Source organism: Euphorbia lathyris, chromosome 10, assembly GCF_963576675.1.
Source record: "Euphorbia lathyris chromosome 10, ddEupLath1.1, whole genome shotgun sequence".
Lineage (NCBI taxonomy): Eukaryota > Viridiplantae > Streptophyta > Magnoliopsida > Malpighiales > Euphorbiaceae > Euphorbia > Euphorbia lathyris.
Genome location: NC_088919.1, coordinates 47874784 through 47902443, shown reverse-complemented (window position 1 = coordinate 47902443; position 27660 = coordinate 47874784). Strand labels below are relative to the sequence as shown.

General features: G+C 36.0%; 1 protein-coding gene across 2 annotated transcripts; it reads left to right on the top strand.

The window, feature by feature from the left end:
* Positions 1-19086: 19086 nt before the first annotated feature.
* LOC136208350 (uncharacterized) lies at positions 19087-21495 on the top strand. Of its 2 annotated transcripts, none has more exons than XM_065999189.1 (5): positions 19087-19306; positions 20537-20681; positions 20852-20939; positions 21022-21088; positions 21171-21495. In XM_065999189.1, the coding sequence occupies exons 2-5, from the start codon at positions 20573-20575 to the stop codon at positions 21222-21224; spliced, it is 318 nt and encodes a 105-aa protein (XP_065855261.1). In that variant the 5' UTR covers positions 19087-19306; positions 20537-20572; the 3' UTR covers positions 21225-21495. The 2 variants fall into 2 exon arrangements, with proteins under 2 accessions (XP_065855261.1, XP_065855260.1); XM_065999188.1 differs by having other exon boundaries at positions 19092-19306; positions 20532-20681.
* Positions 21496-27660: the final 6165 nt, after the last annotated feature.

Below are 27660 nucleotides of genomic sequence, written 5' to 3'. Positions count from 1 at the left end.
CTATATCCATCAGGGACGCAACTTCCGGCCTGAGTATGCTTTCTACTTCACTAATAGAATGTAACTTTTTCGATGGAGTAGGATGTTTGTAGTTCTTAAATCAAATATCCATGACACTCCATGGTTTTTCTTCAAACCATACTTTTCTCTTTGCTTCATCATATAAGAAACTCATATCGACATTTGCATCATTGAAATCTTGAGAAAAAAGTTTATTGTGTATCGAGTAATTACTTCCAATTTTTATGGGTTTTGTGTGGAGAGATTTTCGTATATGTTGTGTTTCTATTAGGTCAAAATCATTAGTCTAAGAGATTGCTAAAGAAGATAAAAGTTGGGCATTTCACAAAAGAAAAATTTACTACTACTATAGTGTCTCTCACATAGGGAGAAATGTAGGATATTCGCACTAGAAAAAGGTTGGAATAAATGATAAAGAGCAGGAAGGAAACAAAAAACACGAAGAATTAACCTTACAATTAATGAACTCCCTTCTTTGTCCAAATGCAAAAATGAGGGATGTTTATCTCACACCTTATATTCGAGTTTAAATTAATGTGAATTTTTTTGACTTAATAGAAGACTATATATGTTTCCAAAAATGTAGATAACTATCAATTTTTACATCCACGTCTGAGAGAGCATCGACACCATTAGTTACACGTTGGAATTAATACCCTTTCACATCAATGTTTAAACTTGCAAAAGAGGGAGGGTTTGTTTCGGATTAAGCTCGATGGATTACATATATCAAATGCCAACTTCAATAGAAGAGTCCACAACGCAAATCACCTCCCTACCATATTTGGGGCAAAATGGTCCTTTCTCATAGCTAAAACTATAAAATGGTAGAGATTACTCCATTCTTTTACTCTTATTTATTATTGTAGGAAAAAACAAGGGTTACAGAAAAAAAAACATTTATCGCAAATTGAAACGAAAATCTAACTATGCCGTGGCAAGAGTAGACGGAGGTGCAATCTGAAATCCGGTCGCTCCCCAAAGTTAACACATATGCTTTCAAACTTGTACAGTCAAAGATTAAAACTATATATCCACAAAGCTGAAACCCAAACGAATATATACTAGTTGTGGTATATTTGCCAAAACCCACTAAACACAATTTAAAGGCTTATAAAGCCCAAACCTTTATATATCCTTAGAAATTTTGATAAATTTCCCATGTGGGATAAGAAAAAGAGCTCCTAAGAGCAAAGTGACAATTTATAAATATACCCATACCAAGGCTTATATTCAAAGTCATTTCTCACAATATGACATTAGAGTTTTGTTGAAACACCTTTCTACAAGATTTTGATTTGACAAAATCATCCATGATTAAGAGGCAATTAAATTTAAATGCTTTGATTTAATTGTACTAATGTGTTTGTTCAATATTGAGTGCAAATATATATATATAAAGTTAGACAGGACAAAAGTCAGCATAAGCCAACCTGAGTGGAACGGAACTCAGCATAAAAGAATAGATGCTGAGTTGAGTAGAACTCAGTATCAGAAGTCTTCTTCAAAGTTGCCAGAACGAAGCTGACTAAATTAGAAGACTCCTTCAGAATTATATAAACAGAACGGAGCTGACTAAGAAGGAACTCAACATGGAAGTTGAACATTCGAAGATAACGAATGAAGCTGAGTGACAGTCAGGACAGCATGAAGGATCCGTTCACTAAAGGACAAAGTCTGCCAATCTTCTGCACCAATAATTGAAGCCTCGAAAATACACAGAAGACTAATTCCAAGAAACATGGGTCAATGGATTATTGGTAAAAGACAACTGCCACAAAAAGACAAGTCTGTAGGAAGAAGACAAGGCTGACACCTGAAGAAAACAGATGACATGATTGGACTGCAAAACTGAAGCTGACCAGAAGATGTTTTCTAAAAGAGCCGTTTTGGTGTTAACGGCTAAAACAATTCAAATAATCCATCTGCAGATTTCCATCTATAAAAGGACAATCAAGAACCTTGGATCATTACCGAATCACAAAAAGAAAAATCCAAGAGAGAAATCTTCAAAGCACTCAAATACAAAGATCTTACACCAAATCTTCTATTCTCTGTGTAAATGCTAGAGTGATTCTGTGTAATCTTCTAAAGTGTTCTTTACTGAAAAGAGAACAAGTGTTTTATCAATTGTTATATTGAGAGTGTATGCTGAGTGCTTGGTTGTAAGCATTCAGTGGTAGAAAAATCTAAGTGCTGGGTTGTAGTACTTAGTAGGAGCTGAGTAGATGAATAGAGGACGTACTCTTGCATACTCACTGCCTTGTAAAGGGTTTGTGCTCTACCTTGAAAGAGCTCAGTATTGGATTGAAAATCCCAGGAGGAACTAGGGACTGGACGTAGGCAGAGAGGCCGAACCAGGATAAATCGTGCTGAGTAACTTCTAAACTCTTTCTCTCAATATATATATATGTGCATGTGTTGCTTGTGATATTTACTCAGCATATAAACTGTTAAAACTGAAACTAAGTAAATCTGAGTGCTGAGTTGGAAGCTGACCTCTCAAGTGTCAATTCCCAACTCTCAAGTCAAGCAGTCTTAGTCAGCATACAACTAAAACTGTTTGACTAATCAATCGGCCGTGCTGACCCACACGCTGAGTTAACAAACTCTTAAAATAACATTAAGTCAGCATAACCAAAAAAAAAAGTTACATTAGTTCCTATCCCCCCTTTGGAACTAATTACTAGGGGACATCTAGTAAAGTCAAAGAGTTAGGTCTAAGTTTAAGAAGCGTAACACCATCAAAATTCATTAAATGCCAACGAAATTTCTAATTAATATAAAATGTAGAAAAACAATAGTGGAAATTATTGGAGGTAAGGCTAGTAAAACAAGATAAAACGGTTGATGATTGAATACCTTGAGTGCTTGTATCAAAATTAGATCGAAGTTGAGTACAATAAAACCACTATAAATTAATAATGTTGGAGCTATAAAATTTTATTAATTTATAGAGATATTAATTTATCGAGTATAAATTTATTAAACTGGCCCAAATCGGGACCAGAAGAAATTATTATTTTAAAAAGGTTATTAATTTATCGAGTATTAATTTATGAAGATTTTACTGTACTATTAAGGACAAGCTTAACAACTTGAGTAGAAATAGAATTCAAGAAGGACTCAGAAACTGGCTTATCAAGATGTTCAAGTAGAGACATTAGTTACTATTAAGAAAAAGTGGAGACATTAGTTTCTTACACTGTTCTGGCATAACCAAACCTTGTTCTAATATATTTATATTAAAATCTATATTAGTTGGTTCATTATAAGGTTGTGTAATAAGGACAAGGCTAGGATTTTCTCTAAGATGTATAAATAAATGGTTTGATGGATTCAAAGTTACATCTAGTATACGATTCTCATTGTTATTGCCTCGATTCTTCTTTAAATTATTTGCTTCTGGATCTACATCTTTTTGGTTCCGATTATTATGTTTGTTGGTGTTATTTTCATTCCAATTATTGTCATTTTCTATAATTAACGCATTAACATAAGACATGATTTCTAAGAGAAAGATCGCAAACTAAAAATGCTATAATAGAAAAGAAAATGAAACATTGAAGAGAAAAAAAAAATAAACTCTTCGAATGCAGAATTTACAGCTCTGATACCATATCAAAATACAATAATAAAATGAAGAGACATTACTACTATTATTTATTGATGAGAAAACACGTTGAATGTTGCGTGTCCCGACCTTTCATTCATTAAAAAAACACGTTGAATGCTAATTGCAATCAAAGAAATGCAAAATGACATAGATGGAATGGAACAATCCATTTTCTAAAAAGCATTTGAAACTAAAGCATTAAATTATTCCCTTAACAATAAGAAATATTCAAACTAATTATTATTCTATATATTTTCATAAGATTATCATTTAAATCAGTTATCCTCACCGACACAATTTGGTTCAATGGGACTTGATAATAAAATAAAATAAAAAATCAAATGATTTTAATATTTAAACCATAAAAAATAATATTATTTAAAAAAATAAAAAAGTTATATTTGAGAAAGACAAAAGGAAATTTGGATTTTTCTATTGCACTTGAAGGAAGTTTGATTTGTAAAATAAAGCTGCCAAGTTACTAGTTGAAAGTAGAACTTTTCATATGGTCTTTGCTGAGTTCAATCTCACTTTTGGAGTTTACACTTAAAAATCTAAAACTAGACCGTATCGGTTTTATTTACTTATCCCTGTTAATTATTTGTCGTTACTGTTAGGAAAAAAATACATTAATTTTTCACTAGAACTTGATTAGATTATTTTTTATTTTAAATTTAAATGTTATATAGAGATACTAATCGAAACTTAAAGTCAAACAAAATACAAATAATAAAAGTAATTAACTAATAATTTATCAGGAGAAGGAAACTCCCAAATTATCATCAATCAACAACCGAACCAAATCTTGTATGTATGGTGTCCATCAATATTGTTGTGCAAGAGGGATATTCGAGACAAGAAATCCATACATCTATTACCTTCATTACCTTCATGAAATGTACGAGCAAAGACACAAGTCAAACCATGGTTTGTAAAAACTGAATTTGGTAAGATTTTGTATGATGATACTGAATTGACTTTTGATAATCACTCTCCTCCACAATAAGTTTAGTTTAGATAGAATTAAACCGAATGGTCTTAATTTTCTAAATCTCAAATCTAACGCTTAAATAAATTTTGAATTCCGAATTCCAACTATATTTATGATGACTAGTGGAGAATTTCCGATAAGTTTCCGTCTCTGTGGGGGCGTCGTTGGGTTCGACGGGGGGAAGCTCCGATGCCAAAGTCAGTATAGAAGAACAAGAGAGCAAACTGAATTGACAAAGGGTAAGTGAATGTGTACATTGATAGCTTGAGATGCAAGCTATATATAGTCATGAAGTTGTAACCTTTAGTAACCAAAGAGTCTCCATTAATGCTTCATTAATGGCGGTTACTGGTTTCCTTTAAGTATGCCCGTTAGCTTATTGATAGCTTATTAATGGTCTTTATTGCGGGATCGGCTCAGCTGTTTCAGTAGCGGATTGATAGGCTTATGGCGATTCGCCTCATAGGTTCGCCCGCGGGTCTCTTGTGGTGAGGTGTTGGTGATCCGCCTGTCGGATCTCCTTGCTCAATACGCCCTGATACTCCAGTATCAGGTGATCAACACGTGGCCGCTCTAGGTGAATATCTCTTTTGATCCTTGGGATAATATCTCAATCTTATCAGAAGCCCCCCTAAAGTTTCTTTAAAGTCCTTTAGGGCTTTTGAGCTTCTTCGTGCGCCGTCATGATTACCTGCATTAATGGTCACTATGTTCGATGCCAATCGATGGGTGACACGTGTTACGGACGCGCCACTCGAGGAAAGAGAGAACGCCTTCTTCCTTCCTCTCTTTCTCTTTCTTCCCCATTTGTGCTTCTCTTCCATCTTTCTTTACGCTTCTTTGCCCAGAGTTTTCCCGAAGTTTTAGAATTCTCCAAGCTTTAACTTTCATGTAAGTGAATCTTTTTCATTCTATTTTTTCTGAATGTTTAGGAGTTCTTCTTCATCCTCTGAATTGACCTTCGAACTTTTTAATTTGACCTCTTCCTCTGAAATCGTAGTTAGTTGGACTACTTCTTCGTCGGAAAATTCTTATTCCTCCGAAGGTATAGTTAGTTCTGACTTAGCTGAGTTGCGTAACTCGGAGCGTAATAGTAGTCGGACTCGTTCAGGTAGAATTCAGAACTCTTCCATCACCGTCCCTGGTATTGCCCTGGCAATAGCTTTTAGGCGATTTTCCGGGATGGAAGCCTCTTCTTCTGCCCCGTCCAGGAGAAAGGCGCCTCGTGCGGAGTCTACTCCATCTCGCATGAGCGCCGCGGATCTGGCGAATCGCTTTCCATGGATAAAGGACTATGAGACTCAGTTGGCGGTCGCTCATCAACGACCCGCCTGTCCGCCAAGCGGATATCTGTCTGTAGATTGCAGTCATGTAGAAAGAGGGTTCCGACTTCCTCTTCCTAAGATGATGGCGGACATTCTAGCTTACTTTGATATCACTGCCAACCAGTTACACCCAAATGGCTGGTTAGATCTGGCTTTAGATTGCTACTTAGCTTCAAACTTAGGGGTAGTGTGTACCCCTCGCGTCTTTCGATCTCTTCATAAACCGTCAAAGCGAAAGTCTGAGTCTTTCCTCACTTTTGTAAAGTTTGGAACATATTCGCCGTTTAGCGGTAAGATGTCCAACGTCCATCTTTGGGACGAAAAATTCTTCTATGTAAAGATAAAAGAGGGCGAGTCTTTAGGCTTTCCATCGTTCTGGAATGCCAAACCTCTGCATATGGCGGGAGACATGCGCATATTGCCAGATAGTGATGAGGTAGTGGCGGAACTCATGAAGAATGTCAAGGCGGATGCTTGGTCATACGCTGGCGCCTTGGACTTCATGATGAATGACATTCCTTTGATTCGCCAAGAAGGGGACAAGTTCATTTACTCAAAGTTTGCACAACTTGATCAAGGTAACTTTGTTTTTTCTTTGAACCTTGATTACCTTATTGTTCTCTTTGTCAGGGGTTTATCTAATGCCAATCACGCTCTTGTAGAGATGCGCAAGAAACTGAAGGAGGATGAGGCTCGAAAGAAAGGGCAGGCAGCGGATCCCCAAAAGAGTGCAGGGAAACGTCCTGCTGATACAACGGCCGCCCCGCCTCTGAAGAAGAGGAAGCCTACAGCTTCTGGCGGACAAAAGTTTATGGCGGATGCCATGAAATCCGCAATGCTCTTGGTGGAGAAGGAACAAGTAAGCTGTTTTTACCATTTCTCTTTGCCATATTTTGAATCTAAGTTCTGACCTTCCTATCTTGGTGCAGATGGCGAAGCCTGACCTGGGCGGTTACTGGTCCGCCAAACATGGTAACAGGGGATCTTTGGAGAATGAGTGTGTCATGAATGACCTGGACGAGGCTCTTGGTCAGTTGGGTGAGGTGCAAAAGAGCCAGAACCAGATCCCAGGATCAGCCTATGTCCAAATGGGAAAAACGAAGCTTCTAACGGTAAGTTCCCTCTGTCCTTTTGTTATGTTCTGGATGAATGAGTGATCTCCTTTGGGGAGAGTTTTGCTATTGTTCTTTCGTTTGAATGAACTGTTTTCCTTGATAGACATATACCCGTTTGCGTGACATGGAAGCTGAGCTCCTTCAAGGTGTGGCGGATAAGGCCACTATAGAAAAGTTGGAGAAAGAAGTCGCTGATGCTAACGCAAATGCCGCGTCCGCCATTGCCCTCAAGGATGCCGAGATCCAGAAGCTGAAGGAAAAGATTGAAGCAGATGCTAAGGAACATGAGGATGCCTTAGTAGACGCAGAATTCATGGCAATGGAGCAAGCTTTCTTTTACGACGAGTGGATCATGGCGTATGTCCAACTGGCATATCCCGAAATTGATTTTACAGATCCAGAGTTCGTCGTTCCCGACGCGGATGTTGTCCTCAAATATTGCAAAATCCCGGACATCAAGGATTACATCCGCGATCACGTTCAGAAATAGATGAAGGGATCCGCCGAAGAAAGCAAACCTCTTGTTAACCTTAAACCCGTGGACCTCGATGAAGCGCCCTTGAAGACAGGCGACCAGAGTAAGGAGCTAATAACCGATGGCACTATTACTCTAGGAGGAATTATCTCTGTTGAGCAGGAAGCCCCACTGGAGGGTGTATCTGGTGTTGTAGAGAAGGAAGCTCCTTTGGAGGGCGCATCGGGGAAAACAAATGCTAAGGAGGATGCTCCTATTAATGTGTAGCTTTATTTGTAAAACTTAAGTACAGTTTGTTAATCCTTGCTATTATTTATTTTACTTTTACGTTTGCGTAAGTAAATTTATAGGCTTTCAGGATTTGTTTTGAAGTAGGTGGCCAGCCATACTCCATTGTGCGAACCTTTGTGAAGGTTTGAAGCTGTTTTATTCCTTTAGAGGAAGTTAAGCTGCCTTAGGGATCATCTTGCTACCTATCTTTGAGATGAATCGATCCGCCCTTAGGACTTGTGAACCCTTCTTTGGGAAGGATGTAAGAGAGTGTAAAGGTCTCGCGTCCGAGAGATGTTTTAACTCTATCTCTAATGGTGGTCATTTAAGAATTGATCTCCTATCTTTGAGGAGAAAAAGTAGCTATGTGATAGTAGTACTTTTTGGTGTGGGAAGCGTTGGGTGCCCCTCTTCTTTTTTAGACTGGAATATTTATATTGCTGCAAGAAAATACTTAAAAAGAATATTGACAATTGACAATTGCTTTTTATTGATTGGAGATACGCTTTATTACAGCAAGTGGGTCTTATATGTGAGCCTCATTAAAACCTTTAATAAGAAAAACCTCATGGGAAAAAAGCTTACTAAAGGAAAAAGAGTACTCAATACCTTGTTTACATTCTATTTTCTGGCGAAATATTTGCAGAGATTTTGGAGATTCCATGTACGCGGCAGCGTGTTTCCCTCCATGTCTTGAATCTTAAATGTGGCGAACCCAATCTTGTCGACTATTTTGTATGGGCCTGTCTAGGTGAGTCCCAGCTTCCCTTTTCCTTCCTTGGATTGGATTTTGTCTGCCTTACGGAGTACGAGGTCTCCCACATTCAAGTTTACAAGTTTGGCATTCTTGTCATGATAAGCTGCGATCCGCTGCTTGTAAGCCGCCATGCGTACGTATGCCTTTTCTCGCCTTTCCTCCACTTGATCAAGACTTTCTTTCAACCTTTGGCTGTTTTCATCCTCACAATAGAATGCAACTCTGTCACTTGGGACCTGTATTTCAACTGGAATTACAGCTTCGACACCGTGACAAAGGGCGAACGGCATCTCGCCCGTGGCTGTTCTGGGAGTAGTTCGATATGCCCATAGGACGCTCGTTAACTGATCCGCCCATTTCTTGTCATGCTCTCCCAATCTTTTCTTTATTCCTTTAACGATCATACGGTTTGTAACTTCGGTCATACCGTTTGACTGAGGATAATAAACTGAGGCGAATCTGTTCAGAATGCCCAATTCTTCACAGAAAGTTTTGAACTCTGCACAGTTGAATTGCGTTCCATTGTCAGTGATAATCGTATGAGGAACTCCATACCTTCCTACGATGTTATCTTTAACGAACTCCACCATTCGTTCAACATTGGTAGAGGAGACAGCCTCAGCCTCTACCCATTTGGTGAAATGATCCACAACCACTACAACATACTTCCTCTATCTTCTGGTAGGAGGAAATGGTCCAACTATGTCAATACCCCAGACCGCAAAGGGTCGACCTTCGATGATGGGCCTTTGAAGGTGTTTAGCAGTGTGTGATTCATTTGCATGAATCTGACAATTATGGCAATAAAATCCTGCTAACCTGGATTTCTTTACAATGGAGGCAGATGCCTCATGAGCCCCACATGCGCCTTCATGCAACTCTTTGAGGATCTGTTGTCCTTCTTCCGGCATGATGCACTTCAGCCAGGCGTGGCTAATAGACTTCCTGTATAGGCAATCGTTTATCACGGAGAAATAGACCGCCTTTCTTACGATCCACCGAGCTTCTTCCTTGTCCAAAGGCAATGTTCCATCTGTTAGATACTGGCGGATTGGCGATCGCCAATCGTTCTCCACAGGCATGAGTAAGGATACCATCTCCGAGGCGAATGCCGGGGCTATTTTAACCTCAAACGGGCATTGCAGATCCGCCCAATGCTCTTTGCTTGATGCCATTTTGGCCAGGTGATCAGCCTCTGTGTTGAATCCTCGGGGTACATGGATTAATTCCCATTTGGTATCTTTGGCTTCGAGGTGATTTAGCAGTTTCTTAACTTCTTCAACATATTTGGCAAGAATGTCATCTTTGACCTCAAAATTTTTGATCACCTGGTTGACCATCAGTTTGGAATCGCTGTAGATCACGATCCGCTCAGGAGTTAAGTGGCGTATGGAGATAAGGGCTGCAGCTTCGGAGATAAAGGGTCGCCCAAGGATGATATTGTAAGCTAACTGGCCATCTAGGATGGAAAATTCCAGATCTCCTTTCCAAATTTGATCTTCATCCGCTAACTCACAAACTAATGTTACCTGGCCTTTTGTTTGGATGGTGTGTCATGTTACTCCCAGAATGTCTACTATGGTGGTTTCCACTTGGATTGGGTCGACCATGAGTTTGGCAAATGCTCCTCTTGTGATGACATTGCATGAACTCCCAGTATCAATCATCACTCTTTTCATCTCCCAGCCTTCCACCATCATAGTAATGACCAGGGCGTCCGCATGCGGAGAGATCTCCGGACCGGCATCTACAAAAGGGCGATTAAGTGATGTCCTGTCTAGAGCAGTGGTTTTTGCCTTTTTCAACACAGGTTGGTACCCAGGTCCGCCTGCTATGACGTTGATGGTCCCTTTTGCCTTCTTTTTCTGATCATCTCTGGATCTATCACCGTCTCCCTTCTTGCCATCATTTTGGACGAATCGGTCCAACTTTCCTCTTTCGATAAGCCTTTCTATCTCTCTGGCTAATTCCCAGCATGCGTCCGTGTCATGGCCATTTTTCCTGTGGTATTTGCAATAATTTTTGGGATTTTTCCCGGTGTTGGTGTACTCCCCCCCTTTTGGTTCGGGGTATGAAATGCTCCGCTTGTGCTGGATGTTCTCAATCCACATTAGCACTTCGCTTTTAGAGGCATTGAGCGGTGTAAAGGACGACACAAATGCCGATTTGTTCTTAGAGCCCCTTCGTCGGCCTCTAGAGGATGAATCCTGGTGCTTGTCCTTCTCTCTATCTCGATGGCGAGATTCGCCTTTGTCCTTCTTAGGCGGAGACAGTGACTCTCGGCGGATGTCATCTACCTCCATAAAGTCCTTGCATCTTTCAATTAATTCTGCCATATCTCGAGGCTTCTTCCGAATTAAATCTTCTTGCAAGCTTTTGCATGTGGTGTTTTTCACTAGAGCTTCTACTGCCATGGAGACATCCACATCAACAATTCGTATACACAATTTGTTGAAATTGTCTACATATTCTCGAAGGGTTTCATTCGTTTTCTGCTTCAATTCAAAAAGCTTCTGTGATTTGACCACTGGAGGAATACATCCGGAAAATTTAGCACAAAACTCCCTACTCAATTGATCCCAGCTGTCGATTGATCTGGGAGGTAAAGATTGGAACCAATCATAAGCGAGGCCTCCTAAGGTGGTGATAAACATCCGGCATGAGACCGCCTCACTTGCACGGTTAAGGCTGAGCAACATTCGGTACTTTCTTGCATGGGCCTCCGGGTTGTCCGCACCCATGTAAACGGGTATATTAGGTATTTTAAAATGCCTCTCCGTTTCTTCAGCTTCGATCCATGTTGTAAAGGGCGAATCACGATTGGCGAATGGATTATGGCGGGCATTCTCTTCATTAATACGGAGCATCGCAGCTCTAACGCGGTCATCAAAATTCTCCGGACCCGCCAGGGGGCATCCCCTTCGTGGCGATCTACTCGGAGAAGATGAGGAGCTGGAGCCGGACGACGGATCCGATGGTGAACGCCCACCTCCACCACCCTGTCCTCCAGGAGGAGCTTGGCCGTTGTCACCTCCGTGGTCTCCTGGAGGAACGTGTCTATCCTCTCATTGGTTTGGTGGTGGCGGTGGCCTATCCGGACGTGGCGTCTCTACTGGCCTCTTACTTTGTCTACGACCAGTAGATGGGGGTGATCTACCCCGACGAGAAGATCTCTGTCTCGGGGGCGAAGGTGATTTCGACCGCCTGCTTTTCCCCTTTCCCGCTTTTTGTGCCTTCGACCTTCTGATCCGCCTTCGGGGAGACTCGACCGTGGGCGACTTGGGATACCTGATCCGCCCAGATTTATCCCTTGGCTTGCGGATCCCCCAGGGGGAGTTTGGTTATCCCTTCGACTTCCTCCTGCTCCATCAGAAAATAATTGCCGATTGAGTGGCGGGTTATTACCTGCTACGGTAGTAGTCACCATGGAATCCGTGGGTTGAATTTGGAAGAATGAAGAATTATGGGTGTTTGATCCTATAGCGGCCTGTTGCCATTGAGATGACGTAGGATTTGTGCGCCGAAGCTCGGGTACTATCATGAACGACCTTAGACGACTTTCCATCTCAGGGCCAAACGCTCTTCCTATGGATCCTGCACATGTTTCAATGAAGGTATCCGACAACATACTCCTTCCATCCTGTGTCGCAGGAGTGCTTAAATCAACGCGTCCAGCGCTAGTTACAGGTTGGCTTGATGGTGTTACCAATGGTGTTTCAACCCCCGAGGAGGGGTTCTGTTCTCCATTCATCATATCTTTTTAACGTGAACGAAAACCCTTTATTTGATTAAGGGTCCACGTTCACCACACCAATTGATGACTAGTGGAGAATTTCCGATAAGTTTCCGTCTCTGTGGGGGCGTTGTTGGGTTCGACGGGGGGAAGCTCCGATGCCAAAGTCAGTATAGAAGAACAAGAGAGCAAACTGAATTGACAAAGAGTAAGTGAATGTGTACCTTGATAGCTTGAGATGCAAGCTATATATAGTCATGAAGTTGTAACCTTTAGTAACCAAAGAGTCTCCATTAATGCTTCATTAATGGCGGTTACTGGTTTCCTTTAAGTATGCCCGTTAGCTTATTAATGGTCTTTATTGCGGAATCGGCTCAGCTGTTTCAGTAGCGGATTGAGAGGCTTATGGCGATTCGCCTCATAGGTTCGCCCGCGGGTCTCTTGTGGTGAGGTGTTGGTGATCCGCCTGTCGGATCTCCTTGCTCAATACGCCCTGATACTCCAGTATCAGGTGATCAACACGTGGCCGCTCTAGGTGAATATCTCTTTTGGTCCTTGGGATAATATCTCAATGTTATCAATTTAATAGCACTTTTTATATTCAAGCATGTCCATTGAACACTGGCTTGGAAGATGAACATTATGAATTTCTATATATATATATATATATATATATATATAGCTATTCTATTCATTGTGAGATAACTTGAAATATTTATCAAAAACTTTTTGCAAGTTAAAAAAAATAAAAATAAATTATCGTCTATGAATAAAACCATAAGGTCAAATGAATTTATAGTTCTACCAATTATTGGAGGTGGAATACAATTTTGAAACCAACCCACAATATGAAAATGTATAGGTGGATTTGGGCCCAATATCATTAAGAGAGTGATTTTCTAAAGACTTCCATTGGAATGGATCAAATTAAAAGACTAATCCCTAAGCTCAGTCCAATCTAACCCATCCTAATATATTCATATTAAAACATAATGTAATGATTAAAATTAAACTATAATTATTAACAACAAAATTGTAATAAATTAAAGTTTAGTTAATTAATTCAAACTGAAACAATACACATAATCTTAAATAATTTGTATTAAAAAAATAAATGGTAATTAATTTATTAGTCCCTATATTTTGACAAAACACATGGTAAGGTCCCTAACATTTGTCTCAGTGAACTGTTTAGTCCTTCCGTCTGTTTGTTAGATTTTTTACCGTTTATGACTTCAAAAATGACTAAATTACCTTTTACTATTTACCTTCAAACTTCAGAAGAGGAAATCCAATTTAGAAGAAGAAGCTATTTGTATGGAGAACAAGAAAAAGAACAGACCCAATGCTTACGAATTTAAACGATTAAGAATAAAATCAAGAAGAAGAACATTCAAAGTTGATTTCAGATGCATTAAAGTTTAAAGGAAAGGAAAATAAAGGAAAAGAAGAACGCAAATCCAAATTGACTAACATAATCTTCATGAGAGTCTAACGACATGGACTAAACAGTTCACCGAGAAAAACGTTAGGGACACCGAGAAAAACGTTAGAGACTTTACCGTGTGTTTTTGAAAATACAGGGACTAAATAGTATGTTTTGTCAAAATATAAGAACTAATAAATTAATTACCCAAAAATAAATTGTACATAAAAATATATAATATATATAATAAGAGTGTGGATTAGACCGAAAATCCATGAGAAAAATTTCAAACATAACTCGCTTTATGTTATGTTTATACAGATTTAGGAGGATCAAATGTTAAATATGCATGCCTAATCTCAATCTATGAAGGATAAACTTGACAAATTTATACACTATTAAGTTTCGATCTACAACTGAACGCTTATATAATTATTTTTGCATAACATATTGAATAACTGGTATGTTATTTAATGAATAGATATCTTATAATTATTTACCTAATTTTTTTATTAAAATACTAGAAAATTTTAATATATAAAAACTTATGACACCGTTATTTACTTAAGAAGTTGTTCTTCTTTACAAACAGTGGAGCTTATATACTTTCCTAAGCATATGTGATAAACTGGGCCGATCTTGAGATTTTGGAGGCATGTGGACCAAATAGCAAATGAGGACCTTAATAAATGAAGTGGAAAAATCAATTATCTAAAAAAAAAATTGACACTTTTTTATTACATATAACAAGAAATTTAATAAAAACATTCGATTTCATATTTAAAAAAATATTTTATTTCATTGTAAGTACCGAGTTGCTCATACAAAACATTATCTACGAGTATTTCTAGTTGCAGAATCATTAAAATAGTGTTTACATCAATATGTTCTAACATATTTCTTTGAATACATAAAATTTGTTAAACCATTCAACTTTTATTCTGACGTTGATGATCTCAGATAGTTTTTCAATAATCTTAGGTTTTAAAAAAAATCTTTCAACAAGGATTTGAAAAGCAATTGAATTTTTTGGATAATAATTTGCTGCTTTGATAAACTAAAGAATTTTAAATGCGGACATCAACATAATGTGCATTGCATCAATATATGAAAAACTATTATAAGAAAATATAGTAATAAAATTGTGCATTGTGATTTGTTTAGGTCTAGTGATTATAATTATTATTGGTACATCTTTTGATATTTTAATTTTTGTACTTTCTTTATTATAAAATTTTTACTTTTGGTCCCTTCCTCCCTTATGTCTATATGTATACTATGATTCTATTTAGACTTAGGATTATTTTCGCAACTTAAGATTTGTTATTGTTATTATTATTTAAATTATTTTGGGACCCTTCCCTCTCTTAGGCCCTAGGCTATGCGCCCTCCTGCCTATGCTCAGGAACGACCCTGGTGATAAAAGACATAATAACCCTCGTAGCTTTTACAAACGTTATCTAAACAATAGGGGGTAAAGTGAAAGGAAATAAGATAATGACAAACAAGTCAATAAAGTCAAGTGGCAAAATAGTAACTACATAATGACAGAGCAATAAATATCTCTTTGCGAGAGTATAACTTGGTCATAAAGTTATGTCACATGGTGTGTTGTTTGGTTGATACGCCGTGTGGCTGAGACGTGGAGGGATCCACATGGTGAGTGTTGTAAAGAACTCACCGTGTGGCATTTCATTAGGCTTCATTCGGGCTGGCATCGTTATGACTAATACATCGTGTAGTAGCAAGGACACGTTGTGTAAATTAGACAAAAGGAAACAAAAACTTTGCAAAGATCTCACACGATGTGTGGTTGAGGTCATACGTCGTGTGGCCCCTCTTCCTCAGCTTCTTTGATCTTGTTAGTTCATACAACATGTTGTTGTCTTCACGTGCCATGTAAGCCATGCTTCAAGCTTTTCTTAGACTTTCATGTTGATTCCCTCGTCAATATAATGGTCCCTTTTATCATTAAACAAGATGATCACTTTAATAATCTTCATTGTAAAGTTAATAGAAATGATATTCTAAAAAACTTTAATTTGAAAAAAAATTCTTTAGAAAAAATTGAAAACGATGATTCCACTAGAAATGTCGTTGTTAACAAATTTAATTTTTGGATTTTTATTTTGAGATCGTCATCGATCATTTTGACTTAATCAACGGAAAAATAGTTGTTATATTAGTAAAGTGCAAAATTCAAAAGCCATAATATTCGATTATGAAATTTAAGGACTGTAATAAAAGTAAAGTTAATAGCCATGGTTGTAATTTACCTTATATTTTAGGGGAAATATAGGAGTAAATTACGTACGTATTGTACAACCTTTGTCATTTTTTACTTTTGGTGTATAGCCTTCAATTTTGCACATAAAACTGTATAACATTTTAGTGACGTCTCACTAAAGTGTACAGCTGGTAATTATGACTGGTCAACGCGTTACGTCAACAATTTGACATCTCTAGAAGTCAAAAGTCGAATGGCCATTGCAAAGTCAACGCGTCATGTCAGCAATTATGACTTTTAGGAAGGTCAAATTGTTGACGTGATGCATTGACTTCACATTGACCGGTTATAATTAACGAATATATAGTTTAGTGGGAGATCACAAAAATATTGTATAATTTTATGCGCAAAATTGAAATTTGTAAACCAAAGAATGAAAAATAACAAAGATTAGACAACACGTATATAATTTACGAGTTCTTATATTAAGCATTGAGTCTTCCATGTCACTCGAAGGACCTCTAATTCACATTTGGACACGTGTATTGTGACCCCACGTAATAATTAAAATAGTGGGACTTCTTATAATATACATGGATCTATATTATACGTGTCAAAATATATATGGAAGGTCCTCCATTTGACATGGAGAACCGGATGCTTCTAATAATTTACCCGAAAATATAGTTATTCATACTGATTAAATCCTTAATTTGTAGTAGGAAAAATTATAAAACTAGGTCAAATGGAAGACTCATTTATATATTTAACCCATTTACTCAACCTACTACATATCTAGACTGATTTTGTGTGACTTTTCCATAATACCCTCAATATTTACGCGCGTCTGTCTCCCTCCCGTCTGACTTCGCAGAATCGATATTATGCGAAGCCTGCGAAGCTAATGTTTGGTTTTACTTGATGAATTTAATTAGCATATATGAAGCCTGCGAAGCTAATATTTGGTTAGTTGATGAATTTAATTAGCATATGCGAAGCCTGGATATGTTTTGAAGATAATTCGCGAAGTGGTATATAACAAAAAATAAACAACAACGGATTCTAATATTAAAATCATAACATTATCAAAATTTACAACAACCACAATAAACTCCTAACAAATCACTTCATTATACATAGGCTCCTATTCAATACCGATGGATGGATGTTTCTCACGATACAGAACAAGATTGCCACAATAAACTCCTAATAAATCACTTCATTATACATAGACTTCTATTCACCACCGATGGATGGATGTCTCACGATACATAGACTACTATTCACCACAGGGATGGATGTGTCGCACGATGTAAGCTCTTATTCACGACCGATGATTGGAAGTCCAGACATTTTTGAATGGATGTCTCTCATGGCACCCTAACAAGCCAGCTTCCAGGAATGAATATTATGTATTCAACCACCTTCAGAAAAATTTAATCGTGTTAGTCAGAAAAAATGAAGATTTGGCTTTGCGAAATGATGATTCGCTAAGTATGCGAACATAAATGTGCAAGGAAGAGGGTGATTTTACTTAGCGAAACAATGATTTCGCGACGTCTGCGATGAGGAATGTGACGCTCTGACTTCGCGAAACGATGATTTCGCGGAGTTTGCGAGAGAAATTTATCGAATTACCTCGCAAATTTCGCGTAATCATCGTTTCGCGAAGTAAAATTGATAAATTTGTTCCCGCAGACTTCGCGAAAATCACATATGCTAAGTGGATTTATGGGAAAAACGCAGAAAAAACAGTATATACTTACATTTTTCGACGAACCCAATATGATAAACTGGAAAAAACGATGAAAATAACGTAGAATCGCAATTTTTCTTCGAACGAGCAGGAAATGGAAGATGAAGAATCATGATTTCGTTTTTTAGGATTAGGAAGTTGCAGAATAAAGAGATGAAGAGATGAATAAGAGAAATACATTGTGATTTGGAGAAATTGTGCAGATTTCGTGAAATTTAAAGGAAGATCAAAAGTCTTGGAATCATTAATGGAGGAGCTGCCACCGTTTCATGCAACCAAGGAGAAAAGGGGAGAGACCGTTCGCGTTTGGGGAAGTGGGAAGGTGAGAGGTATTATGGAAAAGTCATACAAAAACAGTCTAGATATGTAGTAGGTTGAGTAAATGAGTTAAATGTGGTATTGCTATATACCGCATCCAAATTCCCTATCACCGCTCCCATTGGACAATTTTGCCCTTGCCATAAAAATTTTGCCCTTGCCATAATTGAGAAAAAAAATTTTTGAGAGAGAATTTAAAATTTAGCCTAAACGGATGCGGCATATCGTCCGACCCATGGTCGGAACGGATGCGACATCTGTTCCCGCCATGGGTCGGACGGTATGCGGCATCCGTTCCTGCCATGGGTCGGACGGTATGCGGCATCCGTTCCCGCCATGGTGGGAACGGATGCAGCATCCATTCCCGCCATGGGTCGGGTGGTACGCCGCATCCATTCCCGCCATGGATCGGGTGGTATGACGCATCCGTTTAGGCCAAATTTTGAAATATACAAAATCGTAAAAATTTTAGTGACGAAAAATACTAAATCATTCAATTTTTTGTGATGAAATATTAAAAATTCTCCTATTTTTTGTGACGAAAAATGCAAAATCGTCATGAAAAATATGTATTATTTTCATGAGTTCTTTGATAAAAAAATATAAATCTTAATGTTTCCGACTCGTAATCATCCATTTTCGAGGTTCGGATTGTCACATATCAATTATTTTCATAATTTTAATTATTGTTATTCGGGTTTATGATTTTGGAAAGAAAATGCAAAGAAGGTAGAGAGGATTTGAGAAAATTCCACTTTCTTGTTTCAAAAAGTGAGGGCAAATATGTCACAAATGGGCGATGGACCGGAATTTGGATGCGGTATATAACAGCTCACATATATAAATGAGCCTCATTTGACTCATTTTTTGTAATTTTAGCTTTATAGTAATTCGAGTCAATCTTAATCCAAATCGCAGTTTGGAGTGGGACCAAATAGCCAAATCGAACGAATAACAGATCGCCACGCCTAGCCCACAGGTTTGGGCACATTGATTTGTAACCATCCGAGTGTAGTACACCGAAACATTTCCTCTCTCCGGCAGTGCGGCTCACTTCTATTGGCTCTCATAAATTTCAATCTTCCTACCGAATAAAAAAGGAAAAAGAATTTTTAAAAAAAAGAAAAAGGAAAAAGAAATAATCTTTCCGCTTCCCTTTAATACCAAATTCAAAGAATCTTCGTCAGAAACAAGAGAAAGAAGAACCCATTGACCAAAACCCCAGTTTCAGAGGTTTCTTTAGCAGTTGTTCGTACAGTTTCCAAGTCGAAATTAGGTAAATTTTCTTTCATTTCTATGTTCGCTAGAAAATTCTATGTATGGATTGTTGTTATTTGGTGGATTTTTTATTTTGAAATTCAATGCGAGTCTCGTAAATGGTTATGTATGAGTTCGTTTTATTGTTTTGATTTGAGATGATTTCAATTGGGTTTGTTTGCCTACATCGGTTAGTTCTTGATAGGAACTGAGAAAGAAGTGAACTGAAGCTACTAGTAAGATTGAATTATAAGATTCTTATTGTTTATTTGTTGGTTGATGAGATAAATTAGTTGTTCTACTGCTTTTAGAAGTGTCAATTTCGGGTTTCGGGTCAAAATCCTGTTATCGGGTTGACAATTCGTGTAAACAGGTTGTGTTCGTATCCTATCAATTATCGGATTTATGTCAAATGAGTCCATTTAGGCTTATTAAAATCCTAAGGTGGAGTGTTTGTATCTTATCAATTATCGAGTTGATGTTAAATGAGTTAATTCTAGCGCAACTCAAAAATTCGTGTCATTATCCTGTCAACTTACCGGGTTTAGTGTGGATTTTGTAGTACTAGTCGTGTTCCTGGATCGCATGTAATTAGGAGGATATAGTAATTCCCTAAATCTTGGGTTTACATATTAACTACCATTCAAAATTTGACCTAAAATTTAGTTAACAAACTCCTAATATGCTTTTATCATGTTGGCTTTGTATAATGTGTAGTTTAATGTGTTCACAAACTAGGTTCAATTTTACTATCTCTATTAAGGATGACATGTAAAAATCTAGGGGGTTTGAGCCGTGTTTGCCGGTGACAAATGTAGTTTTTTACTTTTATTAAGGTGACATGAAAAATCATGAGAGGATATAACAATTATTTTGAATATTCATTTCATTTTCGAGTTAGCAGGTCAACAACCCAACCCTAGAATCTATGTTGGGTTCGTGTTGTGTGTTTGCTCGTGTACATAATCGTCACCTCAAGAAAAAGGGAAATGGGTTGTACGTTTTAGATCATATTATTAAATTGAATGTTAGATTCATTAATGCTGAGTTTTATTAGGTCTCGTAATTCATTTCATTAAACTGATTCAGTACCTTAACTTTGTTTGCTACATATGCTTTGGGATGATTTTTTGGGTACCATAGTCATAACATATTGGTCAATCTTTTAAACTTTCGTGATAGAATTTGTAAATCTGATCGGATAAGACGTGTTAACTTGTATGCAATACTGTGCATTTCTTCAGGATAGTGATTAAGAAGGCGATGGTTGTCGAAGGAGGAAACAATGGAGACTAATCGTAGTAATTCAACCCGTGAAAATGTTCTAATGGGAGGTTTGAATAACCCGGCCACCAAAGAAAATTCCGCTGAGAAACATCTCTTCGTGAACCATGGTATGCCTCTTCTCGGTCTCTATATTGCTCGAGTGAAGCTTGTCTATGTTTTCGAATCCCAATTTTCAGAACTAAACCGAAGCGAACTGAATTACATTACGATTTTACATGCTATTTGAAATTCTTTGCATGAATGTTTGAGGAGATAATGTAATGACTTTATGATGCAGCTGAGATTTCTTGGCATGAGATAAGAAAGCAATGGGTTGGTGATGCATCTCGAAAGCCGCAGAGAATGCAAACAGAGCCAATCATGAGGTTCGTTCCCTACACGAATTTGACACTAACACGATTATTAACATGATATGACTCACTCACATAAAATATTCTCGTTTTGCAGCTGGACTACGACATATGAGGATCTTCTTTGTTCAAACGAACCTTTTCAACAGTCGATACCGTTAGCTGTAAGTTTCCGCGAACATTTTCCCTGTTTCACGTCTTGCCTATGGCGGGGCGATATTGATGCTCTTTTTGTTCATTTGGCAGGAAATGGTAGACTTCTTAGTAGACATATGGCATGAAGATGGCCTTTACGACTAGATCATCGTGGATTTTACGCTGTTTTGTCCGTGGCGACAACGGATGAACATTTAAGCAAACTCATAGTTTGTGTTGACATTTACTTAAAAATTGGTTGAGAAGTATATAATTGATGCTCTTGAAAAATAGCTGAAATGTAAAGTTCGTTGACATCTAATAACTTTGGCTGTTTTTGAAAAGTTCTGAAGTATAAAGTACTATTTTGTATTTTGTTTGATAGCTAATTAGCTATGGCTAGTGAACAATGAAATAGTTGACACAGTTTGCTCGATCCCGATGTGAATATAGTCGTGGACTAGGTTGGGTTTGGACAAGATAGCTACTAGGGCCGGGCTGGGCTTATGAATAGGTATTTGGTTTGGGTTTTGAGCTTGCTTAATCATTGGGTGTCAAGTCCCGTTTATCGGATTTGAGACGAAAAGAATTCTCAAAGGGGCAACTACTTTTATAGTACAAAAGACTCGAGTCTAAGTTTTTGGTCGTGGGAAAGGAACACACAATATTTAATGATGAAATATGTAGTGTAATATTCATTTTAAGTAGCATGTGCCGTTTGATTTATAGAATGAAATAAAATAGAATAGAATATGTATTATCAATGAATAAAGTAGTCATTTCTTTAAAAATAATTATTCATATGTTTGGTTGATGGAATGAAATATGATGAAAATGAAAGAATTTTGCCTCAAAATGGGGCTTTTAATGAGGATAATTCCTCATTAAGAGCTCGGTTAAACATTTTGTCCACTATAGTGCTCGTTTAACTGGGCTCGAAACCGGAAGACAGCCTTCCGGTTTTATTTTGCAAAGATACCGAAAGCCAGCCTTCCGGTTTCTCTATTTTATTTTATTTTTTATTTTTTTTAAATACAAAAAATAGAAATCGGTCCGGTTCCTATTAATATATATATATATATATATATATATATATATATATATATATATATATTTTAAAGATTTTATATCCAAAAAAAATTATTCAAAAAATTTAAATTTCAAAATTTTTTTTAAGTTAAATTTCAAAAAAGTCCCTCTATTTTTTCTAACTTTTAATTTAACTTTAACCTTTAACTATTTATTTTTAAATTCATTAATTAAACATTTCCTTGGCAAATTAGTTAGTAGTAAATATCTAATTCGGTTAAAAATATTTTATTCTTTTAAATGCGAGTGTGAAATTATATTTTTGACAGTTTAAATTACGGTTTTTACAGTTTTTTTATAATTTCAAACGTCATCGAAAAGTTACGGTTCGAAATGACAGTTAAATGTTCAAAGTGCAAAAATCATATTTGAAACTGTAATTATAAAGAAACTGTAAAAACCATAATTTAAACTGTCACTTCGAACCGTAACGTTACGGTTAAGTTTATAATTTCAAATATCACCAAAAAGTTACGGTTCGAAGTGACAGTTAAACCATTTCAAACTATAATTTAAACTGTTCGAAGTGACAGTTAAATGTTGGCCAAATTTAACTGTCACTTTGAACAGTTTAAATTACGGTTTGAAATGGTTTAACTGTCACTTCGAACCGTAAATTTTCAGACGTTTGAAATAAAACATTTTTAACCGAATTAGATATTTACTACTAACTAATTTGGTAAGGAAATGTTTAATTAATGAATTTAAAAATAAATAGTTAAAGATTGAAGTTAAATTAAAAGTTAAAAAAAAAATAGAGGGACTTTTTTCAAATTTAACTTTAAAATTTTTTGAAACGCGGAAGTGGATACGAAAGTTTTTTTAATATATATATATATATATATATATATATATATTAATAGAAACCGCAAGCTAAAGGTTCGGGTTTCTATTTTTTGTATTTAAAAATAAAATAAAATAGAGAAACCGTAAGGTTGGCTTCCGGTTTCGAGCCCGGTTAAACGAACCTCACAATGGACAAAATGTTTAACCGGGTTTTTAATGAGATAAAAATCTCATTATGAGCCCTAAAGTGGGGCAAAATTCAAAATGAAAATGACGAAAGGAGCATAGCTCAATTGGTGCACCTCTAGAGGTGGGAGGTTGTAGATTCGAATCCATCTTCTTAAAAAAAAAAGTAAAAAGTGAAAAAATGGTTAAAATACCAAAAAAACGTGAAAAATGGAAAAACACGAAAAATGAAAAATGTGGAAATAGGAAAAACCGTAAAAACGCGAAAAAATTAAAAACGGAAAGAATATCAAAATGATAATTACAAACTATATAATTTGCTACTTATTCTGCATCAGATACATATCGGTTGGTTTTAAAAAAAGTTTTTACATTTTTTTTTTTGTGATTTAGTAATAGAATTGGAGATTAATATTTTTAAATTTGATGAAATATTTATATTTTTCTATGCAAGTCGTACAAAATACAGTATAATTTTTTATATATTTTATTTTAATTTTTCATATCTATTCATGTGTTTATGATATGTTACTAATGAATAATAAAATGACGCACATGTAAAGCGTAGATGATAAAATTTGTGACTGAGAAAACAATTTGATGAATTATTTCTCAAATTGATCCAATTTGTCAACGTTAAGGATAAAATTGCTTTTGCCTGCTAAAGTTAGGGATAAAATTACATCATTTTAGACGTTAGATATAAATTTGCTCCTAACTATCAACGTTAGGAGTATTTTTTGCACTTAATAAAATAGTAGTCTATCCATGAATCAAACTACACATCATTGAAATAAATAGGATAGCAACAATAAGGAGAATTTCTTGAGAGGTGGAGTTTTTTTTGTCTCTATTGTTGTAATCTTGATTTAAATAACCTGTCACTATAAATTTTGATCGAAAAACATAATTCTGCTCATGTTTTTTTTTTTTATTTATTATTTTTGTAAGAGTATGAGTTAAAACATACAATCTTCTACTTCTGTATTTCAAAATATAATTAGATAAATATTTCTACTGTTTTTGTTTGCTGATTGATCACTAGTGTTTAGTAAAATTATAATTAATGAATGATATTAGTATACAAAACGACTAATATATGAACGTTTTAAATACATTAATAAACAAAATATATAAATACAAAAATCAATGAAAATACAATAAATTAATGTATTCTTGAAATTTGGTAAAGCGAGTTTCCCATTGATGAGAGTTTTTCTGAGCTATATCTCGAGAGGCTCAACTAAGGGATAAGTGTACCCGTCATTATCAAGTAATAAATTTGGTTTAAGTCTAAGTATCCAATCCACGAGATTTACACCTACAAACATCAAACTATTCGGTTTTATAATGTTATCTAGATGATGAATACTTTGGTTTTGGTTTTGTAACTAATATAAAACTACTCCTAAGCTACATGTGAGACAAATTTTAGCTCAAAGCCCTTATGGGTGAGACAAATTACGTTATCTCATTAAGTAACAATATTTTGACACTTGAACTTAATAGATTTTAGTTTATATTTTTTTTATTTTTTAAATCTAATTAATTATTTCCAAATAATGTGGCAAAAAAAACTTTAAGAAATATCACGTGTCAAGTTCAAGTGTCAAAATATCGTTATTTGTCAATGAGATAACAATTCCGTTAAGTATTCATACAAATTGGGTGAAATTTCACCAATTGGGATAGGTCAATAGCCAAATGTGACCAAATAATAGGTCAAGAGCCAAATGCTAAAATTTTGGATAGATCAGGGGTCAAATAATGCTTTAAGCCTTTGAAAAGATGATACTAATTCTAATCAATTCAGAAATTAGGCCCCGTAAGTTCAGTGGCTTGTCAATCCCGATGAGGCAACACCTATATGAATCTTAATGAATTTCAGTTCTGTAATCAACCTACACAATAACCAATTATGAGAATCAAAGCAAGAAAGTATATTAACGAGTGTAACAGAAATGAAAATTATAGTTATATACTTAATTGTGAAAATAGTTTAAGCGGAATACAGCCCAATCTAGCACATAGAAAGAGTACAAGCAAGTTAACAGGAAAAAAGGAAGAGAACTCAACCTTTAGAACTAGCTAACCAGACTCAAAGTCGTCGCTTTGGATATGTGGAAATCTCGAGCTTGGGGTAGGATGATGGAACCGTAACTTCATCGTGATGATGGAAGAATTTTATAGCAACCAAACTTTCAAGGTGTAAGGTACTCTAATGTATAAAATCTGAATGCCTAATTGGGTGGCAAGCACCCCTATTTATACAAAAATCCGAATCGAGGTAAAATCATAAATTACAATTGCCTTGTAGACATTCACACCAAAAAGCTAGAAAAATGGGTCACACGGCGTGTGACCAAATGACACGTCGAGTTCCCAGTTACTTGTGTGTTTGGCTAGCTTCAGGATTAGTCACACGATGTGTGACTCGTTGGACACGTCGTGTGGGTTTCTTCGGTAGTTTCTGCTCCTTTTCTTTCAACTCACATGCCATGTGGGACGTGCGACACGATATGTGACTCAGGGGGCAGTTGACTCAGTTGACTCATGGGGCAATTGACTCAGTGTGACCACGATATGTAGCTGATTTTTGTTGTCTTAGTCCAAGAAGTAGATAGAAATTGTTGATAGTCACTTATTAGGACTTACGAGCAATAGCAAACAGTTGAATAAAACATGTTCTAACTGGTGTATTCATTTTAGGGCAAAGTACAAAAAAAAAAAGTTGTGGTTTGCCCTATTTTCAAATAGAGGTCTGTGGTTTAAAAGTTTACAAATAGAAGTATGTAGTATATTTTTTTTACAAAACAAAGTATTTGTAATTACACTGTTAAATTCTGGTGACAATCAAAAGTATTTTTATTTTTCTTTTAAATTATATATATATTGACAAAACACAAATCCAAAAATCGAATTGCAGTTGTGTAAAATGAACTTAAATATTAATTTAGTTCATAAACTGTCAAATTAGTAAAAGACGTAAAATGTCCATCATATAATTTATGTTTCGATTTAGGGAGTTGTGTTTTTGAGGAGGCAGTGTTTTGTCAATATGTAAGAATAATTTTTTAAGATAAAAATGTCATTAGTTGTAATCAGAACTTAACAGTGCAATTTGACATACTTTATTTTATTTACAAACTTATAAACTACAGACCTCTGTTTCCGTTTTGATACTTTCCCCTTCGCTACAAGCAATAACTGATAATTATTACTTTGATGACTCAAGATTTAAATTAATAAAGATAAATCAATATAAAAATGAATGTTAAAATCAATTGAAATTTGCCTTACATTTATCTTTATTGTTGGCTTTCTCTTCTTATTTAAATGGTCAAGAATGGTCTTCGGAGAATTTGAGATATTCAAATAAAAGAGCAAATTCCCATTTACTATAAACATTACAACAATAAGATTCAACCCTATAGACTGTTTTCTGTGCACTGAAAGTCTTGTGTACATATGCTCTTAACTACAAAATATCAGTTATCTAACTGTCTAGAATTAGGGATGGCCACGGATAGAATATCCGCGAGTAATGTCAATCTCAATCCCAAACCTTTACCCATTTATTTTTTAATTATTCGTACCCGTCTCATTACTTTAACAGATATACCTTTTGCATCCTATACTTGTCCCATTTAATTCACGGGTACCCACGGATAGCCTTACCCATTAAGAATTAATAAATAAAACAAAAAATATTATAAATTTAACAAAGTATAAATTTAATAAATCATCCATCTAAAATTAAACAAATTGAAATTTAATCAATAAGAATAAAGTAGCATAGTAGTCTCATTTAATGGTTGAAATACAAAAGGTTGGGTGCAAATCTCACATCTTACATCTAAAAAATAATAATATTTTTTAATATATAAAAGAGTTATCACGGGTAACGGGTACCCTAGGAGGTATTCTCATTACCCTAACGAGTAATGGTTTTGATCTCATACTCTTTTATACAGGGTACGAGTAGCATTTGGATCGGATAATATCGGGTACCGCGGGTAAAATACCCGTTGTCATCCCTATCTAGAATCACTCATCCTTACCAATCGTTTATTTTTAAAAGAATATAGTTGTTATTATTTCAATTTCATAGCCTGGAACATCCCAAATATATATAGAAGTTTCATATTACATTCATTTTCATATAAATTTATCTTTAATTAATTTAAATCTTTAGTCATTAGTTACTTCTTTAACTAGAGTTCTTATATTAAGCATCCGGTCTTTCATGTCATTCGGAGGACCCACAATTCACATTTAGACATGTATATGGTGACCTCATGTAATAATTAAAATAGTGGGGTCTCTTATAATAATTGTGGGTACACATTACACGTGTCAAAATATGTATGGAAGGTCTTCTATTTGACATGGAAAACCGGGTGTTTCTAATAATTTGCCCTTATTTGTATTATGAATAAACCAATTCGAGCCCATTTTAAATATTACAACTTGAAATCTATTTTATCCATATCTATTAATATATTAAAAGCCGGATACTAAAATTGGTGATGTGGCTGAA